This window comes from Halichondria panicea, chromosome 6 (assembly GCF_963675165.1).
Source record: "Halichondria panicea chromosome 6, odHalPani1.1, whole genome shotgun sequence".
NCBI classification, from domain to species: Eukaryota; Metazoa; Porifera; class Demospongiae; order Suberitida; family Halichondriidae; genus Halichondria; species Halichondria panicea.
Genome location: NC_087382.1, coordinates 2,524,342 through 2,538,567, shown reverse-complemented (window position 1 = coordinate 2,538,567; position 14,226 = coordinate 2,524,342). Strand labels below are relative to the sequence as shown.

Here is a 14,226-nt window from a genome sequence, read left to right as displayed (position 1 = left end):
AAAGAGGAGCTTATCCAATCGCTACAGAAACCTATTGTGGGATTATCCGAACTAGCACAGACGTTGAAAGACTCGAAGCAGTGGTGATCCCAAACTAACCCTCCTTTTATTTTACTTGTACTAATATTGCACTAAAGCTATGTGTGAACATGTTTGTTGGTAGGCCAGGCAAAGTAGATTTATTAGTAGTTTCTTCATCACATGGTTTTTGTAATTGATATGAAGTCATTATTCATTATGCTGAGTGCGATGCATTGCGCAAGAAATTGCATCCATTAATTTTGGATGGGCGTGGCTCATTAATATAGACACGCCCCACGAATAATGAAGCAGCGGCGTTTTATAGATCGTCATTGAGGGAGCTACTACAAACTGACCTCTGTACCCTGCATGTGGGGACACGGATTATTCGGAATAGAGCGACTGACTGTGTTGTCTCAAGAACACTTGTTTAGGGCAGATCGTGTGTACCGTCCAAGCACCTTCTCACTAGAGTCAGCCATGAGCTTCTTCCTATCTGGACTGTAAGTTAATCACCTACGTAGTACTTCATACATACACACACACATAGCAAAAATGAGCCCTATAAAGTAGTATCTTTAGTAATTAAGCTGTGTGTGTGTGTGTGTGATAGCATGCTGTACTAAGTGTCACTGTGTGTGTGTGTGTGTGCAGGAGAGCGTCTAATACTAAGACTGTGAAGCACCTCAAGAAGATACCAGAGGGCTCTCACCAACATGACATGATGAAGGTATGTTATGACTGGTACAAGCCACTCGGGAGTTGTTGCCAAGCTACCCAGCTAGCTAGCGTATCGTACTGGTATAGTTTATTAGTTTAGTTTGGCCATTTGTCCATTCCCAAGACAGAAGACGAAATTCACTTCGCCATGCGTGTGTGAAGTATTTTAAGCATCCAATTTAGTTGTACGGTAGTTATACTTCCACTTTTTCGTGTCTTTTTTGCAAGTGTGTGTTTCTCTAGATGCCAAACCCACCAAGTATGTGGTCCCCTACAATACTGTCCTCTCCTGCCAACTCCACACTGTGTGTGTGTTAATGTACACTCAACCTCGCCTTTGAATATTGCAAGTGTTTGCCAATATTTCAATATTACTCCCTCCCTCCTTATTGTACAGCATGCGGCCGCTACCCTGGGCAGTGGGAATCTTAAACTGGCTGTGCAACTACCAGATGGTGAAGACCTCAATGAGTGGATCGCCGTCAACAGTAAGCCTTAGTGTAGTACTGTTTTGCATGCGAAAAACCTTTGCGAATGAGCCAATCAACAGAAACGTTGGCAATTTGCAATCTAACTTTTGTGATCAGGCAAGAATCATTATGTATACAGGTTCCGGTCATTTATTTTTACGAAGCCACTAGCATCGTAAAGTTTGCGTATGTTTGATAATCGCATACAGTACATGTACAGTACAGTTTAATTATGATACGTACTTCTTCTGTAATAATTTTGTACACTAACTCATGTATCGATTTCCTTGTATTCTCAGCACACACCTCCACCCCCACACACAAACCTGTGGACTGCCTTTATCACACACACACACACACACACGCACACACACACACACGCACACACACACACGCACACCTCCCCTCACACACACACACGCACACCTCCCCTCACACACACACACACACACACACACACCCTCACACCTCCCCTCACACCTCCCCTCACACACACACACACACACACACATAATCAGCTGTGGACTTCTTTAACCAGATCAACATGCTCTACGGTACTATCACGGCTCACTGTACAACTGAGTCATGCCCTGTCATGAGTGCTGGACCAAAGTAAGCAACACCTCAGCACAGTGACACATGTGGGGATGCTAGTCTGGAAACTTTGACTTAAAATTTTTTTTCAAAATTCATTCGATGCTGTAAAACCTCTTTGTACCTAAGTTCATTTGGGACCTGGCCTTTGTTACGTTTAGTTGATTTTCTTCAAGAATGGTCGTTAAGAAGGATCCACTGTTAAATCTAACTCACTTTGTATTCTCAATCCCATCCGTGTACATGTATTTGTAATGTTACGCACTCTGACCCCTCGCCCGCCTACCAGGTACGAGTATCACTGGGCCGATGGTACGACCGTCAAGAAGCCCATCAAGTGCTCAGCACCCAAGTATATCGACTATCTCATGACCTGGGTACAAGAACAACTAGACAATGAGAACATCTTCCCCTCCAAGATTGGTATGGTATTTTATTTATTATACCTGTTCATAATGTTCATACACGTATGTAACTATTAGACAATGCTCACACTATTGACCTCCTTAAGATCCACCTCTGACCTATGCATTATAACATACATGTATTACTAGAATATTTTGCGGGTAACAAACCTTGTGCATGATGGGGGCCAAAGTAGACTTTGCTATCTAACTTTATAAACTTAAAACTGTGATGTATGGTATCTGGTTTTATGCTTACTAAAAGTTGTTAGTAATACGGTAGTTAATTCAATACTCACACTATTGACCTCCCCAAATCCCTACCCCCCTAGCCTGCATTGTAAGTCCTTGTTATTATAACTTCCAATGTATGTATTATACGACTATCAAGTCGCTATATAACTCTACATGTATATACAGGGCTTTGGCAACGTGGGGCTCCACTCTTGTCGCTACCTCCACAGAGAGGGAGCTAAGTGCATGGGCGTGATGGAGAGAGATGTATCCATCGTTAACAGGGAAGACGGTATCGACCCGAAAGAATTGGAGGATTACAAATTAAATAACGGAGGCTCCATCAAAGGATTTCCAGGAGCACAAGAAACGACTGAGAACTTACTGACAGCAGAGTGTGATATTCTGATACCAGCTGCCGGAGAGAAGCAGATCACGGCAGAAATAGCTGAGCAAATACAAGCCAAGGTATTGTGCGTGTGTGTGCGTATAGTGCCATAACTCGAGTATCGTTGATCCGATTTCAAAAATGTTATGCTGAAAGCTTAGAAAGAGACCTTTCAAATGATGTGTTTAAATCCACAATTTCGTTGGAGGCATAATTTGTCATTCTTCGGCCTTGGACCATGGGCTATACATGTATATAATCCATGGTATTGGGCCAAAATTGGCTGTCTTAAATATTAACTTTGTGACATCATTTTAAAGGTCTCTTTCTAAGCTTTCGGAAAATCTGGATCCACGGAATTCAAGTTATGGCAGTTGAAAGAGTGTAGGATCTAGAGTATAACAAATTTTAAAGTTGGATATTGCATTCTGTAGCTCTTTAGGAAGGCCTATCGCTGGTAGGTTTTGATCAGTCTCATCTCTTACCTGTATGTAGGACTATATCCATCCCTACATACGTAGTTGTGCTTATAACTAGTTTTAAAGTTCTACTGACCCAGAGATTGCCTCATGTGTACACAGGTGGTGGCAGAAGGTGCCAATGGTCCCACTACTATTGCTGCTGAGAAGATTCTGATGGATCGCAACATTATGGTCATCCCTGACCTGTTTGCAAATGCTGGAGGAGTGACTGTGTCCTATTTTGAGTGGCTCAAGAATCTCAACTATGTCAGTTATGGACGGTTGACCTGGAAACACGAGGAAGACTCCAACAATCATTTACTAGGTGAGTGTGTGTGTGTGTGTGTGTGTGTGTGTGTAGTGAGGGAGGTCAGAGGTCGTTTGTCCTTATGCAATTACTGTAATACAATATAACTATAGGTATACACACGCGCATGATTAGCCTCGTGCAGAGTTGTGTTTAAGTACAATTTTAGGAGAAAGAAGCTTCCAGCTAGTACGTAGCTTTTATTCTCTGCATAATAGTAGATCAGTTTGGAGGTAATAAAGACTAACAGAATGTAGCCACACCCAATTCGCATTCCTGAACCGCGATATTCCTGAGCGTGACATACATACCGTATTTACTTGATTAAACGCCCGGGCGTTTATATCAGATCAAAGTCTTTAGAGGGGGCGTTTAATTGTTATGTCTACTCCAAAACTCTTGCACAGCAGCAGTTATTGTGCTCTTCTTGGGCTGCTGTCTCAGCTTAAATCTATTTCTCAGCTTAAATTTAAGTCATAGGAGTGCCCTCTGTGTCGGTATCTCTCTCTCTGCCATCGATGCATCATAAAAAGTATTATTATTCTATGCTGCAACCACAGTGCCACGCCCCATATATGGGCGATTATTTAAGACGGGCGTTTATTGACAAAGACAGCTTTTACCCTGGGCGTTTATTCAAGGAGGGCGTTTAATCAAGTAAATACATACATACAAAGATTTTCTGAGATATGATGCAGTATTAGTTGCCTCGCGCTAAGGCGCTCGGCAATTAGCTAAGAGTAGTGCAGTATGAGATTAATAGCACGAGTAACAAACAATGACTTGTCAGTGCTTGTTCATGAGTGCTATCAAGGGCGTATAAAAGAAGAGAGGGCATGCAACTTCACTATCAGTGCACGTAGCTAGCAGAGTTCAAACGTGGGCGGAGGAACGTGTGAATTTGCATGAAGTGCTAAAAATAGAAATTTCTATTTTTAGCACTTGGATATCATAATAATAATGGTGAGATTGCTTATAATAATCATTATTGTCTGTTTGTCCGTATATAGTACAATACATGTAGTGATGTTGTTGCTGTTACTAGTGATCAGGTCATGCATACGCCAGCTGGTTTAGGATTTGCCAACTGGAGACATCTGAATAATTTGCTATACATGCATGGCATGGCCTGTCCCTAGTTGAACATTAAAATTAGTCAGCCAGAGCACTGTCCATTCTTATTATTATTGTGTACTGTATTACTAGAATGTTTTGTGAGCATCAAACATTATTATGCGAACTTAACGATCAATTCATAAATACCGGTACACATGCCAGAACGCAATACAGTATAGCGTGTAATTTTCGTGGGCAAAATATTCGTGGTTTTCGTGGTTGGAGGTCTGACCACGAATATTTTACCCACGAATGAAGCGACCTTGCCTACCTTTACCTGCAGTGCAAGCAGCAACCATGAAAATATTATCCACTAAATGTCTCAATATTGCTGAACCAAATATTTTGTCCCCCGAAAATTACCCGCTATACGGTAGTTAGATCGCAAAGGGTCAACTTTATTGCTGATTTGGCTCTTTCGCAAAGTTTTTCACCAGCAAAATATTCTAGTAATAATTATAGTATTTACATTTTACATGTATGGGTTTAGAGTTCATAATGAGGTCACCTCCATACAAGTGCACGGTAGCTCTATATAACAAATTTTAATTTTCAAGCTAATCTATAATAGTCTAAGAGCATTCTTAATAGCAATTCCACACCCCCTCACGCACACACAACACACACACACACACCACACACACCACACACACACACACACACCACACGCACACACACACACACACACACACACACACACACACACACACACCACACACACACCACACACACACACACACACACCACACACACACACACGCGCACACACACACACCACACACACACACACACACACACACACACACACACACACACACACCACACACACCACACACACACACCACACACACACACACCACACACACGCGCGCACACACGCGCGCACACACACACACACACACACACACACCACACACACACACACACACACACACACCACACACACACCACACACACACACACACACACACACACACACACACACACACACACACACACACACACACACACACACCACACACACACACCACACACACACGCGCACACACACACACCACACACACACACACACACACACCACACACACCACACACACACACACACACACCACACACACACCACACACACACACCACACACACACACACCACACACACACACACACACACACACACACACACACACTTGCAGACAGTGTCCAGCGTAGTCTAGAGGCCAAGTTCTCTGGAGGTCGTGCTGGGTCTATCCCCATCACAGCCACCCCTGCATTCAGTGCTCGCATTGCTGGAGCTAGTGAGAAGGACATCGTCAACTCTGGTCTAGAATACACCATGGAGAGATCTGTCAAGGTGAGAGCTGTCGCTAACCAAGTTAGTGTGTCTGTAGCAACTAAGGCATAACCTGCTTAGATTAAAACCATGTACGTATTATTATTATAACTAATGTACTCCCTTTATTGAATACCTGCATCTATTGTAATGTCACTATCTAAAGCATTGTAGAATAGAGCCCTTTGAAATCCGACGGCATCTCAATAAAAAAATAAGACGATTTCTAATTTAATTACACGGATGTCTCCACAATACAATTACCACGATATAAAGTGTGTTCTGGTTTTGATCTGATTCATAATTCTGCTACCATTCTAAGAAACTCTTCCCCTTTCTTGCAGCAAATCATGCGAGCTGTTCGTGAGTACAACCTTGGTCTGGACCTGAGGACCGCTGCTTATGTGTGTGCACTGCAGAAGATCTACACAGTCTACCTAGCGGCTGGCATCACCTTGTAGCTGCATAGAGAACACCTGATAGTGAACATTGTACCTTCCTACGTGCTAGCTTATTTTTTGGTATGTCTGTGGCTTTTAAACACTACATGTATGATTGTAGTTTAGTGAATTGGTTTAATCAGGTTACTCTTGGTAAAAGATACATCGTATCTTGTTTCCTTTTTCTGTTTTTGTCACACAATAAGAAAAAAATATGGGAGGAACAAAGAAAGAAACAGTTCCCAAGCCAGTGCAACCAGCCTCGATTCCAGGCCGCACATCCCTGGACTGGAGTGAAGTGCGGCCTGGAATCGAGGCTAACATGTCTCTAGCTAGCGCTATAGCCAAGAGAACTCTTCAATCTAGCGCTCCCAGCCCAGTGGTCTAGTGTGATAAGTGTGCCAAGCTAAGTCAGAATGACTGACGAGGTACAAAGGGGTCTGGATTATAACCTCTGGCCCTGGCCCTGGCCGGTGAGCATTGTTGTGTGTATTGTAGTCTATAGTTTAATATCTGTGTATGTATATATATTAAATTAATTATAGTTTGGCCATTCACATTTCTGCTTCACAGATAGTTTGGTGTTTTAATACTATTGATTTTGTTTGCATGCACACGTACACATACACCAGAACCCCCAACTGGGCCAACTTCGAGAAACATTCACGCCGTTTATATCGGACACAGAACAACAAGAGGGCAAGCTGAATACACCAGTTTATCTAGATCTCCTCACACAGGATTTCTCTGGAATCGAGGATACCTTAAGTTTTGACATGATCAATTCGCCATTCCTTGACTTCAAAATAAGATTGCGGTCTTCATCACGCTCAGTCTTGTTGGAGGAGTTGGACTCGTTGAACGTGAAGGAGTTGAATAGGTTGGACGTGGAGGAGTTGAATAGGTTGAATGTGGAGGAGTTGAATAGGTTGAACGTGGAGGAGTTGAATAGGTTGAACGTGGTGTCGAAGAGGTTGAAAGTGAAGTTGGAGGCGTTGGAGACGGAGTTGAAGGCGTTGGACACGTTGAAAGCGTTGAACACGTTGCAAGTGTTGGAATCATCGGACATGTTGAAGGTGTTGGACGCGTTGGACATGTTGAAGGCGTTGAACGCGTTGAAAGCGTTGAAAGCGTTGAAAGCGTTGGACAGGTTTAAAGCATCGGACAAGTTGAAGGCGTTGGACGCGTTGAAGGTGTTGGACGCGTTGAAGGTGTTTGAGTTGGACTGGTTGGAGGCGTTGGTAAGGATTGGTGTCGCTCTACACTCGTCCATTTTAAACAAGCTCACATAGGTACCGTCTTTGCCCCAGAGTGTATCTCTATGGGGATGGTTTGGGCAACCTATATATTGCTTATGAATTATTAGAATGAAGTTCTTAAGTGTAAGCCAGTTTATAGGGGATTGGATGTTGGGATTCCATAGTGCATTGTGAGAAGCATAACATGATCAAATGATTTCTTTAATTCACAGGAACAGAGTATAGACTGGATAAAAGTTGAACTGGAAGCTAGACTGGAAGCTAGACTGGAAGCTAGACTGGAAAGGTACCATACACCCTACATGCTCTACAAAATCTAGGCTAAACTATTGTGTCCCCTGCAACTTAACAAATATATTCTGTTTCTTTGATAGAATCCGAACTCTTCGCGTATTTCGTTGGACACTTACTAAAAAAGTGTCCGCGTCATTCTCACTGAAAGAGTTGATCTCTCTCCTCAAGAGCCTTCGCTCAGGCTGGGGTCCTCCACTGGAAATGGCCACAAGGATGCTCAACTCCAAGTTCTGGGTAATGGAGGCGGACGTCTGGGCTGACCTGCTCATCGTCTGTTGCTGGGCCAACCCCACGATCTACTGTGAGAAATGCCGCAATAACGTAAAATTAACCACCACCTCTTGCAACCATGTTGTGTGTCCTGTCTGCGCTGTGGGACAGGGGAATGATCCAAGCTGTCCCGAATGTGGTGAAATATTTACTGTCTTGGTTTTCACGTCAGCTTTGGCATCCACACAGGAAAAACCAATAAGTAAGTTATTAATCAGTGTTTGTTGTGTGAACTATTTTATTTTTCTGCTAACCATTCATATACTGATGCAGGGAAGCGTTCTCTTTGTGAGCCACCAACAACTGCCACTAAGAGACCATGTACTGACTCAGGTTAGTTCTCAGTGTACGGTCTAACTTTACTTACGTACATTCATTTAGGCACGTCAATGGTTACGAGATCAAGAAGCAAACCAGCCAAGCCAAGACCTCGAACAAAACCAGTATCAACCATCCCCCTCACAACACCAGATGTCCAACGACCTACACCTCCAGCTTCGACGGGGTCATGCTCTCATGAGAGAAAATCCCTCACAACTGACAACCTTCCTGATCTACTGGACGACCTCTACCCTGCCGTGAACAAGTGGTACTATATTGGCCTGGGTCTGGGCGTCCCTGTTCATATCCTCCATGCAATTAAGATCAAACAGAGAGATGACACTCTAGACTGCCTCAGGGAGATGCTCATCACACGGTTAGATATGGAAAAGCTGAGTAAAAAGGAGCTTGTCCAATCGCTGCAAAAAGCTACTGTAGGATTTTCCAAACTAGCACAGACGTTGGAAGACTCGAAGCAGTGGTGATCCCAAACTATCACTTTTAATCCCCCAAACCCTCCTTTTGATTTGACTTTATAATTAATAATTATTGCACTTAACATGTTTTTTGTTGGTAAGGCCAGGCAAAGTAGATTTATAGTCATCACATGGTTTTTGTAAAATTTATTCATTACGCTGAAAGAATGTTATTAGATAATCATTATCATTGCATCATCAGTACAATGGCCATATTTGGCTGCAATGCCGTGGGTGTGAAACCTCTTTATACCTAAGTTCATTTGGGACCTGGCCTTTGTTACGTTAGTTGATTTTCTTCAAGAATGGCTGTTAAGAAGGATCCACTGTTAATCTAACTCACTTTGTATTCTCAATCCCATCCGTGTACATGTATTTGTAATGTTACGCACTCTGACCCCTTGCCCGCCCACCAGGTACGAGTATCACTGGGCCGATGGTACGACCGTCAAGAAGCCCATCAAGTGCTCAGCACCCAAGTATATCGACTATCTCATGACCTGGGTACAAGAACAACTAGACGATGAGAACATCTTCCCCTCAAAGATTGGTACGGTATTTTTACCTGTTCAGGATAATAACATAATGTTCATACGTCATGTATGTAACTATTAGACAATGCTCACACTATTGACCTCCTTAAGATCCACCTCTGACCTATGCATTATAACATACTTGTATTACTAGAATATTTTGCTGGTAACAAACCTTGTGCATGATGGGGGCCAGAGTAGACTTTGCTTTCTAACTTTATAAACTTAAGACTGTGATATGGTATCTGGTTTTATGCGATTTTATTACTAAAAATTGTTAGTAATACGTACGGTAGTTAATTCAATGCTCACACTATTGACCTCCCCAAATCCCTAGCCTGCATTGTAAGTCCTTATTATTATAACTTCTAATTTATGCATTATACGACTATTAAGTCGCTATATAACTCTACATGTATGTACAGGGCTTTGGCAACGTGGGGCTCCACTCTTGTCGCTACCTCCACAGAGAGGGAGCTAAGTGCGTGGGCGTGATGGAGAGGGATGTGTCCATTGTTAACAGGGAAGCGGTATCGACCCGAAAGAATTGGAAGATTATAAATTAAATAACGGAGGCTCAATCAAAGGATTTCCAGGAGCACAAGAAACGACTGAGAACTTACTGACAGCAGAGTGTGATATTCTGATACCAGCTGCCGGAGAGAAGCAGATTACGGCAGAAATAGCTGAGCAAATACAAGCCAAGGTATTGTGCGTGTGTGTGCGTATAATGCCATAACTCGAGTATCGTTGATCCGATTTCAAAAATGTTATGATGTTCTGAAAGCTTAGAAAGAGACCTTTCAAATGATGTGTTTAAATCCACAATTTCGTTGAGGCATAATTTGTCATTTTTCGGCCTTGGACCATGGACTATATATACATGTATATAATCCATGGTATTGGGCCAAAATTGACTATGTCTTAAATATAAACTTTGTGACATCATTTTAAAGGTCTCTTTCTAATCTTTCGGAAAATCATAAATATTGGATCCACGGAATTCAAGTTATGGCAGTTGAAAGAGTGTAGGTTTTTTTGCTTGGATCTAGAGTATAACCAATTTCAAAGTTGGATATTGCATTCTGTAGCTCTTTAGGAAGGCCTATCCCTGGTAGGTTTTGATCAGTCTCATCTCTTACCTGTATGTAGGACTATATCCATCCCTACATACGTAGGTGTGCTTATTAATATAACTAGTTTTAAAGTTCTACTGACCCAGAGATTGCCTCATGTGTACACAGGTGGTGGCAGAAGGTGCCAATGGTCCCACTACTATTGCTGCTGAGAAGATTCTGATGGATCGCAACATTATGGTCATCCCTGACCTGTTTGCAAATGCTGGAGGAGTGACTGTGTCCTATTTTGAGTGGCTCAAGAATCTCAACCATGTCAGTTATGGACGGTTGACCTGGAAACACGAGGAAGACTCCAACAATCATTTACTAGGTGAGTGTGTGTGTAGTGAGTAGAGGTCAGAGGTCATTTGTACGTGTGTGTGTGTGTGTGTGTGTGTGTGTGATGGGAGGTCGGAGTTCGTTTGTCCTTATGCTGCATTAAATCACTGTTACACAGTAATAAATAGAGGTATACGCACACGCATGATTAGCCTCGCGCAGAGTTGTATTTACAAACATGTATTATGTACAATTTTAGGTGAAAGAAGGAGAGTAGACTTGCTATAGAGAATATAGAAAATGAAATAACAATTACATACATTGAATCAGTCTCTAAAGAACTCTATCAGGAGTGTATGAAGAGGAGTACCGTATAGCGGGTAATTTTCGGGAGACAAAATATTCGTGGATCAAGCAATATTGAGACATTTCGTGGGTAATATTTTCTGGTTGCTGCTTGGATTTGTAAAAGGTCGCTTCATTCGTGGGTAAATTATTTGTGGTCATACCTCCAACCACGAAAACCACGAATATTTTGCCCCACGAAAATTACCCGCTATACCGTATCCAACTGTAGCAGTTGTAGTGTAAACCAGGTTACGGTATGAGTATGTCATACCACGTCACTATCAGACCGTATCTTAAGTTTATACCAGAGGAGGAACTCCAGGGTCAATAGGGTCACATTTAATGAAGGATTAGTTCTGGGTTCTTGACCTTTGCTGCATATAGCAGCTTAGCGCTTCTGTTCTTTATTAAAATTTGCCTGCTTGGAAAGCTTACTATACCTAGATCTATCCAGTGCAGCAAGCCAGTAAGCCAGTACATCAAAATTTATACCCTAGCCATGGAAGGCTAATTTCCATATCTTGTGGTTTTGAAGAATGCAATAAAAGGTCAAAGGTTGCAATTAAATCCTGGATCTCCTCTCTCAAGCTGATTCCTCTGGGGCGTGATAGCTCAACCGATGTCTGTTGTGATTATAAAGAGGATCAAGCTATTGGTGGTGTATAAACTCAGGGGTGCGAGGGTAAACTCATAAAACATAGGACCACGTGGTGTTTTAATTAGTGACCTTTTGACACTGGCATTTTCCTCCTCTGTGGTTTGTACCTCCAGCCCACTTTAATTTTATTCGTGGCTAACAGTTTACACAACTCAAGTGTTAGTGACAGAATCAGTCCGGGATGTAGAATGGAATGTGCGTGGGAGTCGCATACTCCTCTTCATACACTCCTGATGAGATTAATAGCACGAGTAACAAGCAATGGCAAGGCTACGCCGAGTGCTATTAACCTTGTCAGTGCTTGTTATGAGTGCTATCAAGGGCTTATAAAAGAAGAGAGGGCATGCAACTCCACTATCAGTGCACGTAGCTAGCAGAGTTTAAACGTGGGCGGAGGAATGAGTGCATTTGCATGAAGTGCTAAAAATAGAAATTTATATTTTTAGCACTTGGATATCATACGATATAATAATAATAATAATAATAATAATGGTGAGATTGCTTATAATAATCATATTGTCTGTTTGTCCGTATATAGTACAATACATGTAGTGATGTTGTTGCTGCTACTAGTGATACAGGTCATGTATACGCCAGCTGGTTTAGGATTTGCCAACTGGAGACATCTGAATAATTTGCTATACATGCATGGCATGGCCAGTCCCTAGTTTGAACATTAAAATTAGTCATGCCAGAGCACTGTCCATTATTATTATTATTGTATACTGTATTACTAGAATGTTCTGCGAGCATTAAACATTATTATGTGAACTTAACGATCAATTCATAAATACCGGTACACATGCCAGAACGCAATACAGTATAGCGTGTAATTTTCGTGGGCAAAATATTCGTGGTTTTTGTGGTTGGAGGTCTAACCACAAATATTTTACCCACAAATGAAGCGACCTTGCCTACCTTTACCTGCAGTGCAAGCTCCAACCACGAAAATATTACCCACGAAATGTCTCAATATTGCTGAACCACGAATATTTTGTCCCCCGAAAATTACCCGCTATACGGTAGTTAGATCGCAAAGGGTCAACTTTTCTGCTGATTTGGCTCTTTCGCAAAGTTTTTCACCATCAAAATATTCTAGTAATAATTATGGTAATTACATTTTACATGTATGGGTTTAGAGTTCATAATGAGGTCACCTCCATACAAGTGCATGGTAGCTCTATAATTACTGGCTTCATGGTAACAAATTTTTTCTATAAAGCATTCTTAATAGCAATTTAACACACCCCTCACACACACACCCCTCACACACGCACCCCTCACACACGCACACACACACACACACACACACACGCACACACACACACACACACACTCACACACACTCACACACCACACACACACACACGCACACACACACGCACACACACACACACACACACACGCACACACACACACGCACACACACACACACACACTCACACACACGCACACACACACACCCCTACAGACAGTGTCCAAGTTCTCTGGAGGTCGTGCTGGGTCTATCCCCATCACAGCCACCCCTGCATTCAGTGCTTGCATTGCTGGAGCTAGTGAGAAGGACATCGTCAACTCTGGTCTAGAATACACCATGGAGAGATTTGCCAAGGTGAGAGCTGTCACTAGCCAAGTTATCGTGTCTGTAGCAACTAAGGCATAACCTGCTTAGATTAAAACCATGTACGTATTATTATTATAACTAATGTACTCCCTTTATTGAATACTTGCATCTATTGTAATGTCACTATCTAAAGCATTGTAGAATAGAGCTTTTTGAAACCCGACGGCATCTCAATAAAAAAAATAAGACGATTTCCAATTTAATTACACGAATGTCTCCACGATACAATTACCACGATATAAAGTGTGTTCTGCTTTTGATCTGATTCATAATTCTGCTACCATTCTAAGAAACTCTTCCCCTCCCTTGCAGCAAATCATGCGAGCTGTTCGTGAGTACAACCTTGGTCTGGACCTGAGGACCGCTGCTTATGTGTGTGCACTGCAGAAGATCTACACAGTCTACCTAGCGGCTGGCATCACCTTGTAGCTGCATAGAGAACACCTGATAGTGAACATTGTACCTTCCTACCTGCTAGCTTATTTTTTGGTATGTCTGTGGCTTTTAAACACTACATGTATGATTGTAGATTACATTCTGAATAGTGAATTAATTATGGGTTTA

The 14,226-nt window shown here is 42.2% G+C and overlaps 2 protein-coding genes and 1 pseudogene across 13 annotated transcripts in view; all 3 read left to right on the top strand.

Moving 5' to 3' along the window:
• LOC135336954 (uncharacterized) overlaps positions 1-14,226 on the top strand; it is a 35,556-nt gene that overhangs the window by 2,503 nt on the left and 18,827 nt on the right. For 5 of the 11 annotated variants that reach the window (XM_064532834.1, XM_064532836.1, XM_064532840.1 and 2 more), the window contains exon 3: positions 7,115-7,723. In XM_064532834.1, the coding sequence (XP_064388904.1) occupies positions 7,115-7,723 (609 nt within the window). Of the gene's footprint in view, positions 1-7,114; positions 7,724-7,953; positions 8,028-8,115; positions 8,508-8,578; positions 8,639-8,686; positions 9,287-14,226 lie in introns of those variants that run through there. The other 6 variants (XM_064532832.1, XM_064532833.1, XM_064532831.1 and 3 more) reach the window with 4 other exon arrangements.
• LOC135336961 (glutamate dehydrogenase, mitochondrial-like) lies at positions 376-6,713 on the top strand. 2 transcript variants are annotated; one of them, XM_064532851.1, is made up of 6 exons: positions 376-524; positions 676-751; positions 1,139-1,229; positions 1,730-1,823; positions 2,095-2,228; positions 2,630-2,823. In XM_064532851.1, exons 1-6 carry the CDS (start codon positions 391-393, stop codon positions 2,683-2,685), a joined length of 585 nt encoding a protein of 194 aa, XP_064388921.1. In that variant the 5' UTR covers positions 376-390; the 3' UTR covers positions 2,686-2,823. The 2 variants fall into 2 exon arrangements, with proteins under 2 accessions (XP_064388921.1, XP_064388920.1); XM_064532850.1 differs by lacking the exons at positions 376-524; positions 676-751; positions 1,139-1,229 and adding exons at positions 3,413-3,617; positions 5,906-6,063; positions 6,387-6,713 and having other exon boundaries at positions 2,630-2,911.
• On the top strand, positions 9,328-14,215 carry LOC135337145 (glutamate dehydrogenase, mitochondrial-like; annotated as a pseudogene).

Bases quoted from the DNA above. Each gene is read 5' to 3' on its own strand.
- LOC135336961 (XM_064532850.1), top strand. From the start codon at position 2,202: ATGAGAACATCTTCCCCTCCAAGATTG. The intron at 2,229-2,629 runs GTATGGTATTTT...ATGTATATACAG, and splicing joins CATCTTCCCCTCCAAGATTG to GGCTTTGGCAACGTGGGGCT. The intron at 6,064-6,386 runs GTGAGAGCTGTC...CCTTTCTTGCAG, and splicing joins CCATGGAGAGATCTGTCAAG to CAAATCATGCGAGCTGTTCG.